Here is a 23,289-nt window from a genome sequence, read left to right as displayed (position 1 = left end):
ATAAGACTTCGTCTTCGTTGGATTTCACGAGACGGGAAATGCTTTCTCGTGTGGTCAGGTTCCTACCGTGAAAATTCCGCTCGCGGTTTTTATGGCCGCGGAATGCCTGTTACACGATTCCAACGAAGAAGGGGTTATCGTTTCGACTCGGACATGGTAGAAAGTCGGGTCTCGAGCGAAATTCGATGATATTGACTTCGTAATTAGCCGTTCAGCGGTGCGATCGCAGAAAATTGGTCTCGAGATCTGTTTTATTTTTTTTCTATTTTTTTCCACCGTGGCTTTTATACCCTGAAAGTGTTATGGTTGAGAATTTCGATCGGCTCTCGCGTCCATGCAGAAAGTGTAGAAACGCCTGCGTTGCGAGAGAACGGATGCATATTGTGTTGGGAAATCTCTGACAGAATATATCGATGTCACTCGTACGGTGTTAGTTACTGAATTCCTATAGACTTAACTCATTCGCGAATCTCGTCGACTCGTATATTCGTAGAAGAAATTGCATCGAAAAAATGGGCACAATTTAATGTTCGACGATATTTCACGTTAATAGACGTTCACCGTTTAATCGTACCGTTTCCTTCTTGCGGCGAGTACACAAAAAAATATGTTGCAGTTGAAAAAGTCTTAATTAACCTTGAAACATCCTTGATTTAATCCGTCGACGTTTTTTTAATGCCGCACAATTAAGATTTAAGGAGAGACCGTTGGACTCGTTTGCTTCGGTTCATCGCACTTTTTCACGACGAACGAGAAGCCTCTTAAATAATCATTGACAAAACTGATTTTCGAAAGCGCAATTAATTTAAAAATTATCTTGCAATCTCGGGGGGGGGGGGGCAGTGGTCGCGGAACACCGTTTTAATGGCCAGACACCAGATGGTCTTATAATTACGTACCAATTGTCTTGTTTAATTGCTGGAAACCGGTTCTCGTTCGTTCATGGTGTCGAGGAGGGAGAATGAAAAAATCTGCCGGCTTAATTAAAGAAACATATTTTAATGAAAAAACGAAATATACAAAAAGAACTATAGATTCTTTATCAAAAATAAAACTTCAATAAAATGCTACGTTCTGGAGCAATAAAATATGCATAGAACTTTATTAAAGTCTTAATTTCGGCGCGTGCTTCGCGTTTCACTATAAATCCACGATTTTCTTTTATAAATCCTCGATCTCCGTATCTCGCCTTTCTCAATGATCCGTGCTGCCGGAGGAAATACTCTGAAACAATTTGTTCGTTATTGCACGTTGCAAATAAAGTCTGTACAAAGATCCACGATAAAGGACACGAACTACTTAAAAAACGTAAATAAAGTCGAAGCCAAAGTGAGCGACGCGTGGGAGAGCATTTCGATTGAAACACACAACAAACATCATGTCGATCGACATCATCTCGATTTATTTCCCGAATACTTCCTCAGATTGTCTACATCGTTGAAAAACTGTCGTTTGTACTTACAAGCGTAACGCGACACTGCGGTGCCGCGGCGGAAACGTCGCGGTGCGGAGTTCGTCAGGTTCCCATAAGAGTTTTGGGCAAGGGCATACGACGCCAGAAAAAGATACCCGCGCAAAGTTCAGTCTTTATTGATTCGTTTCTAATGCCGGCAAGTCGTCGCGTTAACCCTTAAGCGTTCTTTCAAAATTTCCCTTTCAAAATTTCCTTTCCAAAATTCGCCTTACAAAATTCCCCTACGCTCTACACAATTTTTAATGCTTAGAACTGTTCACAGCACTATTAATCATTTTTTCAATTCTTTCACTGTTTTTCTCTTTATTTTAAACAAAAACGCTGTTATTATCACTAGGCAGCAGATTATAAAGCCATTATTGAATTCATTTATACTGATGCAAATAAATAATATTATTGCAGTTACTGCTACCGACCGATAGATTATGAAAGAAATCATTGATTTAATTTGCTTCATACTGGTGCAGATTATAAAGCCACTATTGAATTTATTTATACTGATGCAAATAATTGAATTAATTTGCTCCATACTGGTGCAGATTATAAAGCCACTATTGAATGTATTTATACTAATGCAAATAACTGAATTAATTTGCTCCATACTGGTGCATATTATAAAGCCACTATTGAATTCATTTATACTGATGCAAATAATTGAATTAATTTGCTCCATACTGGTGCAGATTATAAAGCCATTATTGAATTCATTTATACTGATGCAAATAAATAATATCATTGCAGTCATTGCTACCGACCGATAGATTGTAAAAGAAATCATTGAATTAATTTGCTTCATACTGGTGCAGATTATAAAGCCACTATTGAATTCATTTGCTTTATACTGATGCAAATAAATAATATTATTGCAATCACTGCTACCGACCGATAGATTACAAAAGAAATCATTGAATTAATTTGCTTCATACTGGTACGAATAAAAATAGAATTCAATTAGCTAAATGAAGAAACATTCAATCTCTGCCAGCAATTGTCCGCTTAAGGGTCAAAATTCCATCGATAATAAATAGACCGCGGATTTGATGCGTTCACATTAAAACCTAATAGTTACGATACAAACGGTAAAGGTATCAGAAGGATTTAAGAATACTGTTACATCGTGTTCAACCTCTTACAATTATCTTGGAATATGTTCGTCTCGCATGAAAGTCCGCAGTCCGATAATAAAAAAGATCGTCGCGAGTATCTTATTCCGACAGCGTACGGGGCAGACGCGGGCAACGAGCGCGCCAGATTGTCCCGCGGAGCGAATGACGTCAGAGAGGTGGGAGGAGCCTCGTCGCGCGGAGGCCACGCGGGCGTGGTTCCCTCGCTCCCGACTTCTACGGAGCCGGATCGCTGTCCCGCGGAGCGAATGACGTCAGAGAGGAGGGAGGAGCTTCGTCGCGCGGAGGCCACGCGGGCGTGGTCTCCTCGCTCCCCACTTCCACGGAACCGGATCGTTGGCCCGCGGAGCGAATGACGTCAGAGAGGAGGGAGGAGCCTCGTCGCGCGGGCGTGGCCTCCTTGCTCCCGACTTCTACGGAGCCGGATCGCTGTCCCGCGGAGCGAATGACGTCAGAGAGGTGGGAGGAGCTTCGTCGTGCGGAGGCCAGGCGGGCGTGGTCTCTTCGCTCCCGACTTCCACGGAGCAATCCGTGCCCGTGCCTCGTCTCGAGTTACAAGGTAGGGGGGTTTGAACTCGCGCGTCGCAGGGGGAATGACAGTGGTATTAAAATATAAACGTTATCATTATCAAATTACATCGACGGGGGGTGTAATAAAAAATAGAAGGAGAAGCGCGGCCGCGCGGCGGGCTTTCGGTGCCCGGCGCCGCGGCCCATTCGGAAGTACATCCACTATTTACACAGAGACGAGTATTCCATGTGTGTGAGTCCATCGAGCGGGAAGATGTCGAATCTCGGGCGCGTTCGACACAGCGAAGAAATAGATTTAGGAACTTCGGCGGTTTCTTTTCTCTTCCTCTCGTCCTCGCGCATTGCTCGCTGCGTCCGATCGAGACTCGAATATTATAATTATAAATTATAATGTTAATACATCGCGCCGATTGGCTCCAATCTACAACGGCGGAATGGCGTCCTTGTCCCGGTGACATTTATTCGCGATCGTCCGTGCTCTGATCACGCATAGCGATCTATTGGACATTGTTCGATCTTGTTTGACGATGGGAGGAATATTAACCCCTTAAGTGACCGCGCGGAGTAACATTACTTAAAAATTCAATCGTGTCGAATACAAATATTTCGTACGCTTAATATTATATTATTATTATTATAATATTATTATTATTACAATATTATTATATTATAATATTATTATTATTACAATATTATTATATTATAATATTATTATTATTACAATATTATTATATTATAATATTATTATTATTACAATATTATTATATTATAATATTATTATTATTATTATATTATTATATTATATTATAATATAATATTTCGTACATTTTTATCTTATCTGTTTCTTCAGTTTTCAATAAATAAAAATCTATATTTAGTGACAAAAAAAAATAATGATAGACAATTTTAGCCTCGATTTCTTAATTTCGCGGATCAATTAGGGGGTCGAAGGAAACATTGTTAACACTATGCTGTCCAGTGGCACCACGCTGGTGCCATGCAAAAACAATCTGTTGTATGCCGGTGGTATCACTTTGGTGGCATTTTAAAAAACTGAAATAACATTTTAACTATATTTCTTGGGTGTTAAAAGACAGCAAACTAACTATAGCATTGCACTTATCTAACTAAAAATTAAGTACGAAAATTCTTGGATGACATATCTTAATTTTAGGAATTTATATTACCGCCATCTTCGACATTTTTGTTTAAATCTAAAATTTCCAAGCTATTACGCCGGCGTCAAACGAAAGAATCATATCTAAGATCTGCGGACGGCATAGTGTTAAGATAGAAAAGGTAACTGTTCTAGGTCGTTGATATTTCCTAAAATGAATTTATGATCACGCGAGCGATATTACAGGTCACTGGATTGGTCTCGACCCCACGGCCACTATATACTAAGTCGTACCAAAATATGCGTTCCGATTTCAGAAAACACGAACGACCGAACTATCGTCGAAAACAAGCGATCGATATCCAAGATCGAGTTATCAAAGCCCGTCCAAGTGCATCGAAACGATGTTAAACCTTTCGTCGAGTGTTTCGAACTTTCTCGTAAAAGCTCGGGCTGGTTTCTCTACACGGAATTAGTATGCTGGAAGGAGCACAGGCGATCCGTGGCAAGAGACAGTTATGCACGGACACGTGTTCCGTCGCTGTAAAAGCGCTTTCGTCAGTGGCACGTACAGTAGAAAAACGGTAGTCTTAGGTTCCCGGAGACGTCATCAAGACACGACGCACTTTTCAGTGTCCTTTTGTGCTTGGTTCGAAGACGGCGACGATGTTGGCCCCCGTTTCCTCGCGCAAGCCACGGCGTCGTTCGGCACGTACGAGATCCTGACGCCGCCGTAAGCTCTTCTCGGCGGAAGCGCGTACGCTTGCGCCTCGTCCGAGCTGCTGGAAGAACTGCAAGTCGAGCAGCAGCTCTCCACGTCGTCATCCTCGCCATCGATCCTCGATCTCGATCCTCCTGCCACGCCTACGGGCCCCAAAAAAAAAATGATAATTTCACCTGAGGAATTTCGCTTTTTTTCTGCATTCGATTTCCTACTTTGTTATTATTATTATCGTTATTATTACTATTATTATTATTATATATTATTATATTATAATATTATAATATATTAATATATAGCATATTAGTATATATTACATTATATTATATTATAATATATAATATAATAATATAATTATTATTATTATTATTATTATATATTATTATATTATATATTATAATATAATAATATATAATAATAATAATAGTAATTATAATATTATATTATATATTTTATATATTATTATATCTATAACATAAAATATTTAATATAATAATATATAATAATAATAATAGTAATTATATTATTATATTATATATTATAATATAATATAATATAATAATATAATATATAATAATAATAATAGCAATAATAGTGATTAAATTAATAATAGGACATTTTCAAAATAAATACGCACATATATACTTATACTTATAAACTGTCCTTCTGATATAATAATAATAATATAATATATATAATAATATTATTATATCCGACGGACATTTTCCAAATAAACAAGTTGTTACAAACGCATCAATTCGTCGTCGACAATACGAAAAAAAACCATAATAGCATATTGTAATTCGAATCGCAACGGTAAACGGAAAATATGCGTTGTATAATTGGTTTCATTGTTCCGCATATATTTTTGCACGAAGATCCGCTGTCTAGCGAGAGATGACATTACGAATACATTCGCCGACGAATTGTATGCAAAACAGCGAAACTGTACGCACTCCAGGTCGACGAGCCGGCGACTTCCTCCGGCTGCAAGCTTCTCGATCGGGACACATTCGTCCTTGACAAGGACGCCGGCGACGGGGACGGCGAGGACGACGAATTCCTCTCGTTGGAGGGCGAGAGGGTGACGCGCGAGGAGGACGCCGCCGCGTGATCGTTCACGTCCAGATCACCCTGGAACCGGACGCGTCGCGACGTCGGCGTCGGGGGGTCCGTCGTCTGGCCGACGATCAGGTTCGTCGGCGACGTCGCCGGTTCTTGGGTGAGAGCGGTCGCCGAGACCGAGGCGCCGGCGACCGCGCCGGTCGATGTCGACGACGCCGACGCCGACCCTCTCGAGGACGGTCGCGGGGGCGGCGGAAGCTCCGGCATGCTCGACGCGTGCGACGGGGCGCAGTTTTGGACGCATCTTAGCGGTTCTCGATCTCTTGCTTGCATTAGCCTGAAACGTTGATCGTCGATTAAATTGCGGTTGCTTGCGCGGATAGAAATTATTGGTGGACTGAGGTCATTTAACAGTTTGACTGCCAAGTCAACATCAGCCTTGAATATTTTATAAATCAAAGTATCTTATTTAATATAATTTTATTTAATATAATATTATATTAAATAAATCTAATATATTATAATATAATATAATATTATAATATTATACTATAATATAACATTATATTCTATTATATTATAATATAACATTATATTCTATTATATTATAATGTAACAGTATATTCTATTATATTATAATATAACATTATATTCTATTATATTATAATATAACATTATAATCTATTATATTATAATATAACATTATATTCTATTATATTATAATGTAACATTATATTCTATTATATTATAATATAACAGTATATTCTATTATATTATAATATAACATTATATTCTATTATATTATAATATAACATTATAATCTATTATATTATAATATAACATTATAATCTATTATATTATAATATAACATTATAATCTATTATATTATAATATAACATATTCTATTCTATTATAATATAATATTATATTGTATTATATTATAATGTATTATAATAATTAGATTATGGATTTGTACGCAAAATAAAAATTGTTTGCATTAGTTGCGAAAAATAGAAACTAAATAGTAAGCTCATTCTTTTTTAATCACTTTAATAGATTAAAGAAAAATAGAGCATTGATATTTTTAGATAATTGTTATCTTTCTACTATTTTTTAGATTATTATTTTTGTTTCAGATTTTTATTTTAATATTTTGTAGATACTTTTTTGTTATCTTTCTACTATTACCAATTTTGCCATAAATGCATAAAATCCGAAGTCTAGTATTAATACAATATAATGTGATTATAGTAAACTTATTTTTAACCATATTTATGGAGGCTGTTGCTTGCAGACCTTTTTTCTCTTGTTCCTAACGTAATGACCAGAAATTGAATTTTTAAATCATGATTTTCCTATTCTGAGACAAAGTAGACCAGGATCTAAAAATTCTATTAAAATATAACAATTTTAAGAATAAGTATGCGAATTCTTGCATGTAATTCGCAAAGTTGATTTCAATAAGACGAACAAAGCGAAACGAATAAAATTTTCTTCGTAGAATTAATTCGGAGGATTAGTCGAATCAAATTTTCGTCGATGAATTTATTCGAAAGATCAGTCAAATAACATTTTAATGGGAAAAAGTATTCGAAACGTCGATCGAATAAAAAAAAAATTGTATTCGATTAATGTCCGATTCTGCCAACGCCACATATTAACCCTTTGCACTCGAGTGGTGACTCCGAGGCACCACGAAAATTGTTATTACACCACGGTCCAAAATAATTTTTATAATAACAAAGTTTACGTATAAAGAATTGTTAAAAGTCTAACTGTTGTATGAGTCGCAAGACTCGATTTCGTATGCATAAAATGCACCTTGTCATTAAAATGGAAATACCATAAGTCGGGAAGGTTAATTTAAATTTACAGTTAATATAGCTTCGAGTGCAAAGGGTTAACACTACCGTTGTACTTCAAGTCGACAGCAAATTCGAAATTTTCATTAATTGGACCCGCTTCTAGCGTCCTGCTCGAAGGGCGAACTTCCGAAAAAGGTCTGCGAGTAAGAAAACAGCGACAAGATTAGGTCCTTTTTCTGATTAGCCTGTAGTTCCGGAGAAGTTGCAATTAATAGCCTATATAAATATATATATATAATATAATAATTAATTAATATATATATATATATATTATTATATATTTAATTATATATAAATATATAATTAATTAATATATAATAATATTATAATAATTATATATATAATTTTATAACAATATAGAATATAATATTATTATATTATAATTAATATAATTATATATATATATAATATATATTATTATATAATTATTATAAATATTATAATAATTATATATATATATATATATATATATATATATATATATATATATATAAATAATAGCCTATAATAGGGCCGAGAAGAAGGGTCCCGGGTCCGGCCGGGGACAAACCAATTTACCTTCCCAATTCGCTGCGATTTTCCTCCGGATGAGAACTACGCTCCTGGAGCAGTCTCTCGAGATTCCTCTCGAGCAGCACCCGGTCAAGGCCACCTGTCCTCGAGCCGCTCGAAGGGAACCCGTCGACCGTGAATTCCGGGCTGAGGGTGCTCTGCGTCGGTGTCGTCGCCAACGAAGCGGAGGTTTGATGATGTTTCCTGGTCATTCGGGGCGAGTTGCGCGGCGATCCAAGGGTGTGCCTGGATCCCGGGGGCGGGGGCGGCGGCGGCGGCGGCGGCGGACTCGAGGAACCCTCGCTGGCTGGCGGCTGTCTTCGACCGGTCCTGGAAAGTCGAATGGTAATCCGTTAGGTCAATAAGAGAGTCGCGAAGGCAACGACAATCGGAGGCGGTCGGGGCCCCGGGACAAATATGTACTCTCATAAGGGTTGATGTTTTCTGGTGCTTGACTCCGGGACGATGCTGCGTCGGGGTCGCCGAGGAGCCGAAGAGGTCGCCGTCCTTCTCGACGGTGGCAATTTCAAACATTGTCGTCAGTTTGCTGACGCAAATACAATCGCTCGCGATTCAATTTACGCGGATTCGAAAGGCAGCGAGGAAGTTCGACCCCCTCCGTAGTCGGAGCCATTTTAAGTCAACGTCGAGAAAAGTTTAGCCGCGGACCTGCTGAACTACCGATTATTTTTAATATTTGTCGTGTTACCTTTATGATTGTAACATCGATGGATAGCCGAGATTTTTCCGATTAAAATGAGCTCAAACACGATGCAAATTGGTTTACCGTAAGCTATTCTAGGATTAATAGCAGTCTAGAAGCAATTTATAGTAATCTATAATAATTAGCATTTCCATAAATGTAATCCGATTTACATCGTGTTTGGACTCATTTTAATCAGAAGAATCTCGGCTATCCATTGGTGTTATTATTGTAACAGTAAGATTGAAATTATTGAAGATAAAATTATTCTTATTGCAACTTTTTTCAGTAGCTATTATTAGTAATTCTCTTATACCACAATATTATTTTATGTCATTTCGAATCTTCTACTATATATATAATATAATATAATATAATATAATATAATATAATATAATATAATATAATATAATATAATAATATATATAATATATATAGACTGCTAGTCGAAAGTGTTGGTTAGTAAGAGACTAAAGAGATCGACACCTTTCTCAAAATTGCTAATTGAAGCATTAGTCATCTTGCTGACAAATCGTTCTATAATCTCTTCGATCATTTTTACTCGGTAGCGTTAAATTTAGTTAATCTTGTCACGATTCGTAGAGTTCTTAAACTTATGATGATAAATATAGACGCGAAAGGGTGCTAATATTGGAGGACCATATTGTTGGGTTTATATTCAGCAGCTGAGCAAATAAAGAGTCTTATGACTGCGGGCAATTAGCACCTTGTTCACGCTGTCCAAAGTTTCCGCTTTCGAAACTAGTTTGGTATCTTAAACGAGGCTGAGAATATTTGAAACTCTGAAGTCTGAACTTGAAGACTGAATCTAAAGACTGAACTTGAAGACCCAATCTGGAAACTGAACCTGAGAATGAGCCTGAAGACTGAGCCTGAAGACTGAGCCTGAAGACTGAACCCGAATACTGAACCTAAATAATGAAACTGAAGACTGAACTTAAAAACTGAACCTAAAGACCTAACCTAAATTCTGAGCCTGAAAATTGAGCCTGAACCTGAAGACTGAGTCTGAATACTAAACCTAAATACTAAACCTAAAGACTAAATCTAAAGACTGAACTTAAAAACTGAACCTAAAGGCATAACCTAAATACTGAGTGCAGAGCCTGAGCCTGAAGATTGAGCCTGAACCTGAATACTGAGCCTGAATACTGAACCTAAAGACTGAACTTAAAAACTGAACCTGAAGACTGAACTTAGAAACAGAACTTAAATACTGAACCTGAAGACTAAACCTAAAGACTGAACTTAAAAAACTGAACCTAAAGACATAACCTAAATACTGAGTCTGGAGGCTGAGCCTGGCGATTGAGCCTGAACCTGAATACTGAGCCAGAATACTGAACCTAAATACTAAACCTAAAAACTGAACTTAAAAACTGAACCTAAAGACATAACCTAAATACTGAGTCTGAAGGCTAAGCCTGAAGATTGAGCCGGAACCTGAATACTGAGCCTGAATACTGAACCTAAATACTGAATCTAAAGACTGAATTTAAAAACTGAACCTAAAGACATAACCTAAATACTGAGTCTGGAGGCTGAGCCTGAAGACTGAGCCTGAACCTGAAGACTGAGCCTAAAGACTGAGGCTAAAGACTGAACCTAAAGATATAATCTAAATACTGAGACTGGAGGCTAAGCCTGAAGATTGAGCCGGAACCTGAATACTGAGCCTGAATACTGAACCTAAATACTGAATCTAAAGACTGAATTTAAAAACTGAACCTAAAGACATAACCTAAATACTGAGTCTGGAGGCCGAGCCTGAAGACTGAGCCTGAACCTGAAGACTGAGCCTAAAGACTGAGGCTAAAGACTGAACCTAAAGATATAATCTAAATACTGAGACTGGAGGCTGAGCCTAAAGATTGAGCCTGAACCTGAAGACTGAGCTTGAAGATTGTACCTGAATACTGAACCTAAATACTAAACTTAAAAGCTGAACCTAAAGACTGAACTTAAAAACAGAACTTAAATACTGAACCTGAAGACTGAACCTGAAGATTGAACCTGAAGACTGAACCTGAAGATTGAACCTGAAGACAGAACCCATTGGACCCGATTGGACTCGAAGACTCCGATCAGCTCGGAATCACAAAAAGCATTTCATTCCTGGTTCATCGACATCGCCGTTGTCAAACTAGTTCCTCGTTCTGATGTCTCTATCCGAACCATAAACTAACAGGACACATTACTAATTCGCGACATAAACGGACGCTCCATAAACAACGTGTACATTACTAGGACAGATTCGGCCGAGAGATCCGATCTGATTTAATAACAGCGACGCATAGAAAACATGACGGAACGTATCTTTCCGCGTTAGTTCTGCGGCCACGCCAAAGACATTAATACCCGACAGGTTGAAAGGATTCCTTGGACCGTGCAATAATTCATAACTGCGGTAAGCAACGTTACAATCTTGCCCAGCATACTTGTACTATACATCGTTTACGGATATCTCGGTGGACCGGGGGACCGGGAATGTCCACTCCATTCGATTCGCAGTTGTGTACACGCCGCTTTTATCAGATTAGATCTGGGATCGCGTGATATCTATGGCCGGATCGAGGACTAATTAATGAACTAGTTAGATTAGCCGGATTCCTAATCCCTGTACTAATTCACGGTGTTACGATCATGATATTAGAATCAGATATGCACTGAGTCATGACATTGCCATTAGGCTGCGAGGCCTGCGCAGTTGCAACGGCAACAAGCAGATGAAATAGGAAACTGTATGAACATTAAAGAGAATTTAATCCTTGCGCATATTTCAAGATCGGATCTTAAATATCGTCTTTGCCCGGTTAGGCTGCGAAATATATTTCTTCGAAATGCGACGGTGTCAGTGATATAGAATTTGTTGCTTTAAAGTGTACAACAAGGATGAACGAAGTGCAGTAATGTCTCTCTAATTGACGCTCAGATTGTCTACAAAAATGGTTCATTTTTATTGTTACGAATTTTCAACAACTATAAAAACGAGCTGCAAGGCTCGAATAATCGTATCTCCACTTTTCAAATTGTCCATTTTTGTGCAAAATCTGAGCGCCAGTTAGGGAGATATTACTGTATTATGCTTTTGTTTCTTACGTGTCATATATTGATCTTATTCCACAACGAAAAATATTATTAGGCTTTTTTAATATTTTTTTCATTTCTCCATCTATTGTGTATTATTATAGAATTCAATTCTATGTCTTATATAAAATATAATCTTGACATTTTTATACCGTACATTGATCTTATTGCGAAATAAGATTAATTTATTAATATTATTTTTTTATAATAAATATATTTTTATATAAATTACGATTTATTCATATATTTTTCATATTTCCAACTATTATTATATTATTATAGTATTCATTTTGTGTCTTATAAATTTAATCTTGAAATTTTTATACCGTACGTTGATCTTATTGCGAAACTAGATATTTCATTACGATTTATTTATGTATTTTTAATTTTTCCAAATATTATTATAATATTATAGAATTCATTCTGTGTCTTACAAAATATAATCTTGAAATTTTTATACCGTACATCGATCTTATTGCGAAACTAAATATTTCAATACGATTTATTTATGTATTTTTCATTTTTCCAATTATTGTTATATTATTATAGAATTCATTCTGTGTCTTATATAAATATAATCTTGAAATTTTTATACCGTACATTGATCTTATTGCGAAACTAAATATTTCAATACGATTTATTCATATATTTTTCATATTTCCAACTATTATTATATTATTATAGTATTCATTTTGTGTCTTATAAATATAATCTTGAAATTTTTATACCGTACATCGATCTTATTGCGAAACTAAATATTTCAATACGATTTATTTATGTATTTTTCATTTTTCCAATTATTATTATATTATAATAGAATTCATTCTGTTCTTATAAATTTAATCTTGAAATTTTTATACCGTACGTTGATCCTATTGCGAAACTAAATATTTCAATACGATTTATTTATGTATTTTTCATTTTTCCAATTATTATTATATTATAATAGAATTCATTCTGTTCTTATAAATTTAATCTTGAAATTTTTATACCGTACGTTGATCCTATTGCAAAACTAAATGTTTTATTACGATTTATTCATATATTTTTCATTTTTCCAATTATTATTATATTATTATAGAATTCATTCTGCGTCTTATAAATTTAATCTTGAAATTTTTATACCGTACATCGATCCTATTGCGAAATTAAATATTTCAATACGATTTATTTATGTATTTTTCATATTTTCAACTATTATTATATTATTATAGAATTCATTCTGTGTCTTATAAAATATAATCTTGAAATTTTTATACCGTACATCGATCCTATTGCGAAACTAAATATTTCAGTACGATTTATTCATATATTTTTCATATTTCCAACTATTATATATTTATTATAGAATTCATTCTATGTCTTAGAAAACGTAATTTAAACGACAATATACCATTATCGAATTTCATATATATTTATACACAAGGATGTAATTATTTAAAAAAAAAGAAATGTATCGTAAAATTGAATTTAGAATTTTCATACATTGATTTTAACATTAGTTCGATTATAGTTCAAAATTATTTCATATATAAAATTTAAGATTAAATAAAGATCGGGGACGAAGGCGTAGTAACATCGCATACAGATCCGCGGTCTAATTGCGATAATCTCGACGGTAGGTGCACGCGATTCAACCGACATCGTAGCGAAGGGGGCCCGAAGAATGTCCGCCATACAGGTTTCACCGTGTGTACCTGAGGAAAGATGGTGGCGGTGGCGCGCCAGCGGACGAGTCGCTCGGTGTCGTCGGCGGTTCTCCCTTGCTGCACGCTATGCTGCAATAAATGGCACCTCTTCGTGGCAGGAATGGTCGTCCGAGAAGGGAGGTACGGCAAGTGGCGCAGCAGAAGCAGGCCTCGGTCGCGTGCCAGTGCTGACCCTCGTGCGACATTTGCCCCTGATCGACGCCGATCGGTTCGCCGCAGCTGTCGCAGTACTCGGCGAACGAGGCGTCGAAGCATCGCAGACAGTACGGCCGTCCTTCCCTCATCACGTACCTCTGGCCCCCCAGCTGGAAGAAAAAAACATGCAGATTTTAGCCAGGGATCGCTGACCCCGCGAACTTCTTCTTGGGAGATAGCCTGTTCCCTAAAAAAAAAAGGATCAGCAAACCAGCAAACCACAGACCCGAGCAACCGAGACTTCGTTGGCTGAGACTTTTTCGGACCGAAGTTGCGGACCTCGGGGTTAATAACTGAGGAGTTAGTCGACTGTTCGAGGCTTCGGGAGATTTGCAGGGACTTTGGAGCTGAAGAGTCTTTAGGGTGAAGTTTGAGATCTAAGGTAACAGTTCATGCGAGACGCTACCGAAGTTGCTAAAAGTCTTTAAGGTTTCACTGGATCAACGACTTTGGTCTTTCGGATGAATCACTGGGTTTATATTTGAGACTTAAGCTAAAAGAGAGACACTACTGAAATCGTTAAAAGTCTTCGAGGTTACATAGGGTCACTGACTTCGGTTTCCAAATGCGAAGAGCTTCAGGTTGAAGTGTGACATTTAAGTTGAAAGTTCCTGAAAGGCACTGCTCAAATCGCTAAAAGTCTTCAAGGTTACACGAGTATGTACAATATATATTGTTAATGTTATACAGGGTGTCCCAAAAATGTCTCGCAATCCGAAAGTAGGGGATTCCTGAGGTGATTTGAAGCAACTTTTTCCTTGGCGAAAATGCAATCCGTGGCTTCGTTTACGAGTTATTAACGAAAAACTGTGACCAATCAGAGGCGAGATCATATGGCGCGAGACGGCTGAGCCAATGAGCGGAACTGGGCTCCGCGCACTCGTTGGCTGGGCCGCCGCGCGCCTCTTATCGATCAGTGTTTTTCGTTAATAACTCGTAAACGAAGCCTCGGAGAAAATTTTTGCAAAGGAAGAAGTTGCTTCAAATGACCTCAGGAACCTCCTATTTCCAGATTGCGAGACATTTTCGGGACACCATGTATATGATGTTAAAATTCAACCCTGACTTCGGTTTCCAAATGCGAAAAGCTTCAGGTTGAAGTGTGACATTTAAGTTGAAAGTTCCTGAAAGGCACTGCTCAAATCGCTAAAATTCTTCAAGGTTACACGAAGATGTACAATTAACCTTTTAGGTACGGCTGAATTCTGCGCGAGGCTATTTCTCTGGACGGCAGAGTTTGATGTGTACTGTACAGAGTCTGATACTGTATATTCTGTCTGTATATACAGGGTGTGCCAAAAATGTCTCGCAATCCGAAAGTGGCGGGTTCCTCGGGCCATTTGAAGCAACTTTTTCCTTTACAACAATTTTCTCCGAGGCACCGTTACCGAGTTATTAACGAAAAACAGTGACCAATGAGATGCGAGCTCGGCTGGCGCGAGTCGATCGAGCCAATGAGCGGAACTGGGCTTCGCGCGCTGGTTGGCTGGGCCGCCTCGCGTCAGCCGTACTCGATTCTTATTGGTCACTGTTTTTCGTTGATAACTCGTTAACGGTGCCTCGGAGAACATTTTTGTAAAGGAAGAAGTTGCTTCAAATGATCCGAGGAACCCGCTGTTGCCGGATTGCGAGACATTTTTGTGACACCCTGTAGACTGTTGTAAATCGATGCGAAGACAAAAGAAGTGTGAAACAATGCATATGAAGACGATTATTTGGTACAAACGATGAGCGCGTGAGCTACTAGAGCAAACCACTATAGTGGCGCGTCGTCCAGAGAGATGACATCCGCGAAAGACATTATAGTGGCGTGTCGTTCTAAAAGATGATATCCGCGGAAGCCACTATAGTGGCGCGTCGTGCCTAAAAGGTTAACCCTGATGTTATATATTATTAATGTTATATATGATATTAAAATTTAACCCTAACTTTGGTTTCCAAATGTGTAGAGCTTCAGGTTGAAGCTAAAAATACCTCCTCGCTAAAAGTCTTCAAGGTTTCAATGCGATCACGAACTTCGATCTGCGAGTCTCAAGGAAACTTCTAAGTTAATGTCTGAGACGAAAGCTAAACGTTCCTTGGCCCCACTATTCAAGTCAGTTGATTTTAAAAGGCTCTAGGAGGTCGCTATCTTCAGTCCGTTGGTCTGAAGAACCTTTGGCTGGAGATCGAAGACTAAGAGGTTCCCAAGCACCACTAACTCAAATCTATCGACTCACGAAAGGTTTCATGAGATCGTTGACTTCGGTATATAGGACTCGAGGATCGAATACCCTTTAGAATGAGCAACAGGTTGCAAAGATCGTCCGATTTAAGTCTGTGAATTAAAGTGACTTCTCTCTGACCAGGTACCAGTTTCCGTTTAGGCAGCTGTGCTGCGATAGCGCACCTGTCTTTCGGAACGTTTTGAAAACGGGAACAGAGGCAAAGAGCTGCCCTATAATAGGGTGCGTAGCCCTGTGAACATCGGCTACCGGTAATTTGTAAGATGACATTTTGAAGATGTGTGTTTTGGTAGCATTTTTTACCATAAATTCAAGTAAATGGAAATTAATTTGGCAAATATATATAATAATATATATAATAAAATATATGTAATAAAATATACATAATAAAATATATATAATAAAATATACATAATAAAATATATATAATAAAAAATATATAATAAAATATACGTAATAAAATATATACAATAAAAAATATATAATAAAATATATATATAATAATAATAATAATAAATGTCTCAATGTTATTTTTTGAAACAGCTGCAATACAAAACAGCTGCTCCTAGTGCTCTGTAAATTCCCAGTTTTTTCTCAGCGTACCCCGCGATTTATGTTCCGTTATGCGAAACAGTAACGCTCGACCAACAATTAAAATGCTTGCTCCTTTTTTTTACGCCGACACGCCCCGAGTAGATATCGTCCTAGAAGATAATTAAATTTTAATCGTCTGGTCGTGTCATGTTTCACCTAGTCGCGCGAGCATAAAACTCGCAGCCTAGTTACGCGCCCGGAGCATGCACCGAGGGCAGCAGGGTGGTCAGCTATTACGACGGCCTGGACACGTTGAAAAGGAATACGTATATACACGTCAGAGCCATACAAACACATCTGCGGTCTAATTATAACTGTGCTTTGCCCCGGACCGGAGACGGCCCGCGGACCGAACGCGCGCGTCCCGTCGCGCTCGGGGACACCTTTTATCGCGCGAACGAACGACGGTCCCCGTTGGTACGGTTTCAACCTTTTAGGCACGACGCGCCACTATAGTGGCTTTCGCGGATGTCATCTTTTAGAACGACACGCCACTATAGCGGCATTCGCGGATGTCATCTCTCTGGACGACGCGCCACTATAGTGGCTTGCTCTAGTAGCTCACTCGCTCATCGTTTGAACCAAATAATCGTCTTCGTATGCATTGTTTCACACTTCTTTTGTCTTCGCATCGATTTACAACAGTCTACAGGGTGTCCCAAAAATGTCTCGCAATCCGGAAATGGCGGGTTCATCGGATCATTTGAAGCAACTTCTTCCTTTACAAAAATGTTCTCCGAGGCACCGTTAACGAGTTATCAACGAAAAACAGTGACCAATAAGAATCGAGTACGGCTGACGCGAGGCGGCCCAGCCAACCAGCGCGCGAAGCCCAGTACCGCTCATTGGCTCGGTCGCCTCGCGCCTGCTGAGCTCGCCTCTCATTGGTCACTGTTTTTCGTTAATAACTCGGTAACGGTGACTCGGAGAAAATTTTTGTAAAGGAAAAAGTTGCTTCAAATGGCCCGAGGAACCCGCCACTTTCGGATTGCGAGACATTTTTGGGACACCCTGTATATACAGACAGAATATACAGTATCAGACTCTGTACAGTACACATCAGACTCTGCCGTCCAGAGAAATAGCCTCGCGCAGAATTCAGCCGTACCAAAAAGGTTAATTGTACATCTTCGTGTAACCTTGAAGAATTTTAGCGATTTGAGCAGTGCCTTTCAGGAACTTTCAACTTAAATGTCACACTTCAACCTGAAGCTCTTCACATTTGGAAACCGAAGTCAGGGTTGAATTTTAACATCATATACATGGTGACCCGAAAATGTCTCGCAATCCAGAAATGGGATGTTCCTGAGGTCATTTGAAGCAACTTTTTCCTTTGCAAATATTTTCTCCGAGGCTTCGTTTACGAGTTATTAACGAAAAACACTGATCGATAAGAGGCGCGCGGCGGCCCAGCCAACGAGTGCGCAGAGCCCAGTTCCGCTCATTGGCTCAGCCGTCTCGCGCCATATGATCTCGCCTCTGATTGGTCACAGTTTTTCGTTAATAACTCGTAAACGAAGCCACGGATTGCATTTTCGCTAAGGAAAAAGTTGCTTCGAATGACCTCAGGAATCAGGAAATTTTCGGGACACCCTGTATAACATTAACATAATATAACATCAGGGTTAATTGTACATTCTCGTGTAACCTTGAAGATTTTTAGCGATTTGAGCAGTACCTTTCAGGAACTTTCAATTTAAATGTCACACTTCAACCTGAAGCTCTTCGCATTTGGAAACCGAGATCAGTGACCCCATGTAACCTCGAAGACTTGTAATGATTTCAGTAGTGTCTCTCTTTTAGCTTAAGTCTCAAATATAATCCCAGTGATTCATCCGAAAGACCAAAGTCGTTGATCCAGTGAAACCTTAAAGACTTTTAACGGCGCCGAAGTTGCGAAACTGCCCGGCAATCGCGGCGCCGCGAAACGCGGACGGCCGCGGACGCGTCCACGGTTTTTTGCGAACGCGACGATTATTTACGCCGCGCCGGGGTCCGCGGAGAGTCGTTTACCCCCTGAACGATTCAGCTGTCAGTCTCAGAGCCGGCACCCCGCCCCTCCCCACCTACGCCCCGCGACGGCCGCGCGCGCCCGATAACTAGCGCGCAATAATTCATCGAATCTAGGGTGTCGATAAATGTCATACGCAGAGCGACCCGGCCGCTCCGCGTCTCTTCCGCGTGGACCAGACAAAAGCTTCTTATCGAGTCGGCGGACTCGCTGACGGAATCGCTCGCATACACTGCCGGCTAAAAGCGCTGTCCGCCGACGCGCCGGAAAAGCCGTCGCGTCGCGTTCGTCAGGCCTCGCGCTAAAATCTCCATGTAATTCGACTCTTCCTTCTCGTGGTTCATTCTCAAACGGTGAAATTTTTAGGTGGGAATAAATTAAACAATTAAGGGCGAATCGGGTATTAACTTCGTGCACTCGGGATTCCGTAGCATCTTGAAAAATTGTTGTATTAAATTTTCAAAGAGCTTTTGATTGAATATTTTTATTTATTATACTATATATATTTATATATATAGTATATAATATATATATATATAATATACTATTATTATATATATATTAATATATTATATATGATTATATTATATATAGTATATATAATATATATTAAATATTTATTATACTATATATATTTATTTTTAATTATACAGGATGTCCCGAAAATGTCTCGCAAACCGGAAATGGGATGTTCCTGAGGTCACTTGAAGCAACTTTTTCCTTTGCGAAAATTTTCTCCGAGGCTTCGTTTACGAGTTATTAACGAAAAACGCTGATCAATAAGAGGCGAGCTCGGCTGGCGCGCGGCGGTCCTGCCAACGAGTGCACGGAGCCCAGTTCCGCTCATTGGCTCGGCCGTCTCGCGCCAAATGATCTCGCCTCTGATTGGTCACTGTTTTTCGTTAATAGCTCGTAAACGAAGCCGCGGATTGCATTTTCGCTAAGGAAAAAGTTGCTTCAAATCACCTCAGGAATCTTCTGCTTTCGGATTGCGAGACATTTTTGGGACACCTTGTATATTGAATTAAATATTCTACGGGTCGCCAAGCTCAATTTCAACAACATGGAAATAAGGTGAAAAAGACTATTTTGGATTCAGCTGTTATCGAGCTTTCATGTGCTTGAATCGTAATTTTTAATACTAATTTGTTTAGTATGACTTTTAAATCGGTATAAAATTCTGTTCTTACCAATATTTATGCACTCAAGAAAATATCGAATACAATTGAATTGAGAATATCGAGTAAATATTACTCTTTTCTACCAAAAAATTATTACTAATCGAAAAAGTTCTAAACATTGAAGAAAATTGTGCAACTGTGAAAGAAAATTGTACGAAATAATACGAATCTGATTAAATTAGTCAGAAAGTCTCCTTCATTGTTCAATGTGTTTCACGAAGAAAGCTGACAGAAAATTAAACTCGGACAAATCAGAGAACGATTTTTAAAATTTAATTGCATAATATTTTCAGCTTTTTTTCAGGATGCTAAATCCCAAATTTATTTTTAAGAGCTCCTCGGACTACGAAGGGTCGATTTTCAATTTCAGCACCGTTGTTTTAAACGTTGTCGAAATCTAGGACATTTTTCGCTCGATTCGATGTTGGAAAACGGAGCCCGGCGGCGAAACATGTTCCGCGAACTTTTGACCGATAGTGTATCGCGATTGCACGTGCCAGTGCCGCCGCTACCCCCCTCTGCAATAATCCGGAACTACATCTGCTACGCGTATCTCTCTATTCATGTATCAATCAGTATTTAACGTGGGTATCGATTAATGGGCTGACCAGGAAATAAAAGCGTCGCGCGTAGACTGATGAATGGAAGTTCAATGAAATTGATTGGTGCCGGCAGTCGTGTTCGGCAAGGATCGACGCTGCGAGACGCGGAGACTAATTTCCACGTCCAAGTTAACATTCTACAGGGTGTCCCAAAATTATGGTACTTTCGGGAAATGGAATTCCTGAGCTTATTTGGAGCAACTTTTTCCTCGGCGAAAATGCAATCCGCGGCTTCGTTTACGAGTTATTCACGAAAAACAGGGACCAATGAGAGGGCGAGATCGCCTAGGGCTAGACGGCCGAGCCAATCGACGGAACCGGGCTTCGACCGCTCGTTGGCTGGGATGCCACGCGCCAGCCGTACTCGCCTCTCATTGGTCAGCGTTTTTCGCTAATAACTCGTAAACGAAGCCGCGGATTGCATTTTCGCTAAGGAAAATGTTACTCCAAATGATCTCAGGAACTCCCCATTTTCCAGAACTACCATAATTTTGGGACCATAATTTTTCTCTATATTATATATTTTTATATATATTATCTCTCTTATATATATTATTATATATATTATATAATATTATATTATAATATTTATAATATTACATTATATTATATATAATAATATTATATTATATTATATATAATAATATATTATAATATTATATATATATTTTTTCTTTATATTATATTTCTTCTATATTATTATATTCTTCTTAAGTTCATTAAAATTCCGTTGCACAGACAATTTTGTCTCATTTCGCTGATTCACGCGACATTCATGAATGATGTCACAATCGCGCGATAAGAAGAATTGTATTGTCTCGCAACTGTTTTTAAAAAATTGTAAAGTCACCTATGCGAATATAATTCGAGTTATTACTCGACTGCGGATCCCTATGCAAAATGACAATTTTCTTTAGCAATTACAGTATACAAGAAGCAAGTAGGATTTCCTTTCTTTCTTTAATCAATATAGTAAGTTATTTAAAAATAATACATAAACAGTGTTAAATTTTTAGAGCTTCTTTGATATTTTAAAGTTTACCTAGAATCAATTTTATTTACAGTAAATCTATAAAATCCACAGTCTAGTTATTACAACGTTATAGCAAATGCTTAATCCTCGTGAACTTTTATGGTAAATTTCTATCTCCCCCCCCCCTCCCCATCACCTGTTACAAAAAAATGAAAATTAAAGCAAGTGAACGTAAAAGAATCTCATCGATGCATTGTTACAGTAAAAGAACCGATCTTCCGAATGGCTCAACCTAGAATTAGATCGATCGTTCAGCGCTTTTGTTATCTCGTCCTAAATACAGTAATTCCTCCCAGAAATCGCGATTATTCGAGCCTCGAGGCTCGTTTTTACAGAAACCAGGGGCGGTCGGCAAAAAAAGTCAGCAGCCAGTAACATTAGCGGTGAACATTAATATGAACTCACAGTAATGCGATAATAAAAACGATGACTTAACTTTTTCATTCCTAATTTTTTGCCACGATTCAAAGGCCACATGCCACGATTCGACGGTCACATACTTTGTAGCTCCGCGTTTTTTTTAACTTGACTCGCTTAAACAGACCATTTTGCTCGATCGACTCCGTCGACTCTCAACATCGACATAGCAGTAAATTGTAACAATAAATTAACGTAGCAATAAATAAAATAAATTAATAAATTATTACATAGGCGTAGGACTAGCACAGCGAAATTCGCAGCAACCCGAGATACGGCATTTCCGGGAGAAATTACTGTAAACGTCTGTTATCCTGTCCCATTCGCGACAGTGTTGCCGCGAAAGCTGCTGAAAAACGAGGAATCGATCTTGCAATCGATCGATCCTGAAAGAGAATTACCTGTCGATCGCACTCGAGACACGCGAAGTGCCTCATGTGCCATGCGCGGCCCTCGGCCTCGGTGCACTCGTCGGCGAGAATGATCTCGTCGCAGGCGCAGCACCTAGGCTTCAATGTTTCGGCATGGTGCCGGCCGCAGTAGAGCCTGCCGTCCCGCCAGAAGTATATCAGGTCGACGAGCAGCTGCCTGCAGACGCAGCAGACGAAGCAGGCCGGATGCCAGAGGGCCGAGGGCCCGGCCCGGCTCGCGGCTACCGCCATCTCACCGGCGGCGATGGGCCTGCTGCACTCCCGGCATCCGGCCCCGTGAGGCCTCTCGAGCTGGCTCGCGTGGCCCCGGCCCAGCGCCTCGCGTTTCCGCTGGCCCGCGAACACCCTCAGCTCCCGCTTCTCTTCCTCGGTCAGGCCGCTGCAGTATCGGGCCTCGTTGTCGTGCGGCGGTAGCTGCTGCAGCAGCTGCTTCACCCGCTCCCGCTCGCCGGCACTACCCGCGTACGGGATCTTGTCTTCCGGTAGCGCGCTGAAGTACAGGTGTACCTGGGACCACAGAGATCGAAAACGTAAAGCCGGGATTTTATTTGTGAGACGCGCCGCGGGGCGGGGGCGCGTTAGGATTTCGTTTCGGGAGGGCGAAAGTGGTGGACCGAGCACTAGACATTTT

At 39.2% G+C, this 23,289-nt stretch overlaps 1 protein-coding gene across 2 annotated transcripts in view; it reads right to left on the bottom strand.

Moving 5' to 3' along the window:
* Positions 1 to 1,381: 1,381 nt before the first annotated feature.
* Positions 1,382 to 23,289, bottom strand: part of LOC117228601 (uncharacterized) — a 404,255-nt gene continuing 382,347 nt past the window's right edge. For both annotated transcript variants that reach the window (XM_033484435.2, XM_033484434.2), the window contains 5 exons: positions 22,629 to 23,165; positions 13,958 to 14,274; positions 8,456 to 8,779; positions 5,924 to 6,369; positions 1,382 to 5,110 (listed from right to left, as the gene is read on the bottom strand). In XM_033484435.2, coding sequence (XP_033340326.1) covers positions 4,857 to 5,110; positions 5,924 to 6,369; positions 8,456 to 8,779; positions 13,958 to 14,274; positions 22,629 to 23,165 — 1,878 coding nt within the window. In that variant the 3' untranslated portion in view covers positions 1,382 to 4,856. The remainder of the gene's footprint in view (positions 5,111 to 5,923; positions 6,370 to 8,455; positions 8,780 to 13,957; positions 14,275 to 22,628; positions 23,166 to 23,289) is intronic.

The sequence above is a fragment of the Megalopta genalis genome, chromosome 1 (genome assembly GCF_051020955.1).
Source record: "Megalopta genalis isolate 19385.01 chromosome 1, iyMegGena1_principal, whole genome shotgun sequence".
NCBI classification, from domain to species: domain Eukaryota; kingdom Metazoa; phylum Arthropoda; class Insecta; order Hymenoptera; family Halictidae; genus Megalopta; species Megalopta genalis.
This window is presented reverse-complemented; position numbering and strand designations above follow the sequence as displayed.